The sequence below is a fragment of the Haliaeetus leucocephalus genome, unplaced genomic scaffold (assembly GCF_000737465.1).
Source record: "Haliaeetus leucocephalus isolate CR32 unplaced genomic scaffold, Haliaeetus_leucocephalus-4.0 Scaffold646, whole genome shotgun sequence".
Taxonomy (NCBI): Eukaryota; Metazoa; Chordata; class Aves; order Accipitriformes; family Accipitridae; genus Haliaeetus; species Haliaeetus leucocephalus.
This window is the reverse complement of record NW_010973082.1, coordinates 788,525-792,766: the sequence shown is the minus strand read 5'-3', so window position 1 is coordinate 792,766 and position 4,242 is coordinate 788,525. Positions and strand designations below refer to the sequence as shown.

General features: G+C 68.6%; 1 protein-coding gene across 1 annotated transcript in view; it reads right to left on the bottom strand.

The window, feature by feature from the left end:
- BAHCC1 (BAH domain and coiled-coil containing 1) overlaps positions 1-4,242 on the bottom strand; it is a gene marked incomplete at its 5' end in the record, with an annotated part of 22,914 nt that overhangs the window by 3,176 nt on the left and 15,496 nt on the right. Inside the window, 8 exons of the mRNA XM_010578720.1 lie at positions 9-245; positions 907-2,051; positions 2,718-2,891; positions 2,979-3,101; positions 3,186-3,294; positions 3,375-3,450; positions 3,554-3,816; positions 3,902-4,009. Of these exons, the coding sequence (XP_010577022.1) occupies positions 9-245; positions 907-2,051; positions 2,718-2,891; positions 2,979-3,101; positions 3,186-3,294; positions 3,375-3,450; positions 3,554-3,816; positions 3,902-4,009 (2,235 nt within the window). The remainder of the gene's footprint in view (positions 1-8; positions 246-906; positions 2,052-2,717; positions 2,892-2,978; positions 3,102-3,185; positions 3,295-3,374; positions 3,451-3,553; positions 3,817-3,901; positions 4,010-4,242) is intronic.

Here is a 4,242-nt window from a genome sequence, read left to right as displayed (position 1 = left end):
CCCCTCACCTTGCCGTCGCTCTGCCGCTTGCCCAGCTTGGTCTCCTCGGGGTGGTAGAACCACTTGACCTTGACCACCATGTTGCTGCCCCAGGACTCCCACATGCTCTCGATGCGCCCGATGTAGGGCAGGTTGGGCCGCCCAGCCGAGAGGAAGACGGCGCAGTCCCCGATGCGCAGCGTCTCCTTGCCCCGCACGATGGCCTTGTAGAACAGCTTCCGCGCCTTGCCCTTCATGCCCCGCCGCTGGAGGAGGGGAGAGAAACGGTGGGGGGGGGTCAGGGACGGCGCATGGACCCCCAAACTCGCACGTGCGCGCCCTGCCAGCTCGGTGAGACCCCCAGGCACCCAGGAAAAGCAGCGCCGAGCCCCGTGGGGTTGCTCCCACAGCACCCATCCAGCCCTCTGCACCCTGCAGGCACCCTGCTCCCTGCACCCAAGTGCCACAGCCGGCGCAAGCAGCACCGAGCACCCAAGCATTGTGCCCACTGAACCCATCCCGTGCATGCAGGTACCTGGCCCCGTGCACCCAGCTGCCGTGGCTGGCATACCCCAGGCACGCTGTGCCCCATGCGCTCAAGCACCCGGCCCCGCAACCCCTGGCACCCTGCCGTGTACCCACACGCCCTGCACCCTGCCCCATGCACAGAGGCACCCCGACATGCACCCTGCCCCACGTACCCACGCACCTGCACCCGTGCCCCGTGCGCCCCACCGCATGCACCCTGCCATGCGCCCACGCACCCTGCCCTGCATCCCCAGGCACTCTGCCGTACCCATGCACCCATCTGCACCCTGCCATGCACCCATGCACCTCCACCCGTGCCCCCAGGTGTCGTGGGGGCTCCTTCCCCTCCCCGTGCTGTGCCGTGCCGTGCCGAGCGGCCGCGGCGGGTGCCGGCCGTACCTGCGTGGGGTTCCCCGACCACCTCCAGAGCTGGCGCGCGGGCAGGAAGGCGGAGATCTTTGGCCGGTTTTCCACCGAGGGCAGGCGCTGCCTCCGGGAGAACTCTTTGGCTTTGGAGAAGCTGAGGGCCTCCTTGCGCTTGAGCTTGGCCTTGGGGCCGGCGGCGGCGGCCTTGGTGAGGAAGCAGCGCTGCGGCGTGCCGCTCTTGGAGCGCAGGGCCTCCGGCTGCGCCAGCAGCGCCGGCACCGGGTGGGAGAGGCAGGTCTGGAGCAGCAACGTGGAGTCCTCGTCCTCGGAGCTGTAGGAGGAATCCTCGTTGTCGGAGGAGCAGAGGCTGGAGGTGGAGATGGAGCCGGAGCTGGAGGAGGTGGAAGAGCCCGAGGAAGAGGAGGAAACCGAGAGGCGGGTCATAAAGCGCGAGGGCACGTCGGCGCCCAGCCCGCCCGCCTCCTCATCCTCGTCCATGTCCGAGTAGGAGCTGTGGCAGTCGCTGTCGCAGTTCAGGGTGAACTCGGCCTGGCCCGAGTATTTCCGCAGCGCCAGCCCCACGGGCAGCTGGTGCACGGGCGCCCGACCCTTCCTATCCTTGCCGGCCAGGGCCGCGTGGGCATAGCCGTGGCTGGCCAGGGGCCGCTCCAGCTTGGCCCCAAAGTCCTTCTCAGCCAGCAGCAGAGCCTTGCAGTTCTTGTTCTTGGGGGACGTCACCCCTTCGTGGTCCAGCTTGACCAGGTACTCACTGCCTGCCTTTCTCCGGCTGCTTTTGCCCATTTCTGCCTCCAGCCGCTCGGCCTTCTTGGAGCGCAGGAGTTTCTGGGCAGCCGGCAGCACCAGCCCAGCCCCGGCCCCGAAGGAGGCGTAGGAGCTGGCGATGCGGCTGAAGGAGTCGGCCCCGAAGCCGTTGCCGAAGACGGGGGTGGCGAGGTGGTGGTGGTGGTGCACGGGGAAGATGGCCTCTTTGGCCCGTAGCTTCTTGGCGCTGCCGTTGACCTGGAAGAGGTTCTGCAGCACGGCCGTGCCTTTGCTCGCCGCCTTCCGCTTCGTCTGTGCCACCGCCGACCAGCTCAGCAGCGGCCCGCCGCGCCGCCCCAGGAAGGGGTCGCTCAGCGCCGGCGCCTTGCCGCCCGACAGCACCTCCGTAGCTTTGCCTGGCGGGAGACGGGGGTCAGGAGGGGCGGAGGACAGACAGACAGACGGACGGAGGGAGGCAGGGATGCTCCAGGACTGCCCCTGTCCTTGCATGTCCTTCCCTGCGGGCTGATCTCCATTCCCCGTCGCTGCAGCACCCTGTGCCACCCCCTTCCTCCATCCCCAGCCCCGCACCCTTCCCTGCATCCTGCCATACCCCATTCCCAACCCCCTGCACCCCATCTTTCCCTGCATCCCCTCTCCCTGCCTGCTTCCTTGCCTCCTATCCTCCCCAATGCCTGCATCCCAGCTTCCTTTCCAGCATCCTTCCCCGCATCCCAACATCCTTCCTAGTATCCCAGCATCATTCCCCACATCCCAGCACCCTTCTCAGTATCTCAGTACCCTTCCCTGCATCCCAACATCCTTCCCCGCATCCCAGCACCCTTCTCAGTATCCCAGCACCCTTCCTGGTATCCCGGCATCCTTCCCTGAATCCCAACATCCTTCCCCACATCCCAGCATCCTTCCCCGCATCCCAGCACCCTTCCTGGTATCCCAGCACCCTTCCTGGTATCCCGGCATCCTTCCCTGCATCCCGCCATCCCTCACACCAGCGCTGCTGGTGCCACCTCCCTTGGGCACCCCACAGGCAGGTGGTCCGCAGGTAGCAGCCCCCCCCGTACCACTCTTCTCCTTGCTGGCCGCCTTCTTGCCCGAGTTCTTGGGGGGCTCGGGGCCATCGTGGCGGTCCGGGCAGAGGCTGGGGGGCAGCTCGCTGGATGGGGGCACGTCGCCGCATGACCGCTTCGTCCGCCGGCAGGAGCTGGAGACCAGCAGCGCGGGGGACGGCTCGGTGCCTGTGGGCAGAGCGTGGGGTCAGGGCCGGCCCCAGTGCCCCCCCCCTGCCCACCCCCTGCCCGCGGCCCCCGCCCCAGCCCACTCACACTGGATCTTGAAGTCGGGGGGCAGCAGGCGGATGTTGGAGACAGCGATGTGCCCCGTGTCCCCATCGTCAAACTCCACCATCACCGCCTCGGGGTCATCCTCCTCCTCGTCGCTGGAGGAGCCTGCGGCACGGGAAGGGCTGTTGGGATGGGGCAGGGGTCCCCCATGCCCCCCCACCCCGCCGGCTGCCCGCGGCTGCTCCTCACCTCGAACCACGTTCCCCGGATAGAGGCAGCGGGATTTCTGGCTCCAGTAGGCGCAGACGCGAGTGCCCGGCGGGAGGCTGCGTCGTGACTGGGGCCGGATGTCGAGGACCTGCGAGGAAGCGGCGTGCTGGGCTCCGCGGGGCGTGCTGCCCGCTGGGACCCCCGCCCCAGCCCCCCCGCCCCGCTCACCGCCTCCTGCAGCAGCTGCTCCTGCGAGTAGATACGCTGCCGGTTCCCCCGCTCGCCCTCAATGATGATGCTGTAGCTGGAGAGGGGGCACAGAGCCGGGGGGGGACTCAGCACCCAACCGGCCGCCCCGGCATCCCCACCCACGTCAGGGACCCCCCCCCACCCCGGCCCCCGCTTACATGTCGGGGGGCTGGATGGTGCGGACACTGCCAGCGTAGAGCAGGCTGTCCTCCTTGGGGATGAGGATGTGCAGCCCGTCCCGCAGATCCTCCTTCTGGATGGCACAGATGTGGGGCAGGGGGGAGCGGCGTCCCCCCCGTGCCACCCCCGCCAAGCAGCCCCCCTCCTCCTCCTCCTCCGAGAAGCTGCTGTTGTCATCAAAGTCAAAGTCGTCCTCCACGGTGAAGCTCTCCAGCAGCTTGCTGACTGCCCGGCCCTTGCACTGTCGGAGAGGGAGCTCAGGGTGGGTGGGGGGCACGGCGAGGGGGGTGTCCGTGCCAGGGCAGGGGTCCGGCTCCTGCCCTTACCTGCTTGGTGGCCACTTTGCTCTTCACCTTGGCCAGCTTCTTGCCCTTGCTCAGGATGGTCTTGGCGCTCCGGGGGGAGAGGGCCAGCGAGAGCGCCCCGTTCTTTCGCTGTGGGAGGGGGGTCAGAGCGGGTCGACGGCCCCCCCACGGTGACCCCAGCCCTCTGGGGCCCACCGGTGCCTCCTAACCACCCCAGCCCCTGCACCCCACGGGCCCATCGGTGCTCCCAACCGTCTCGGCACCCCCATCCCATGCGCTGGTGCGCCGCAGCCCCACCAGCACCCACAGCCTGTGCAAAACCTGCACCCATCCCTCTGGTCGCCCCTCCAAGGTCCCATCAG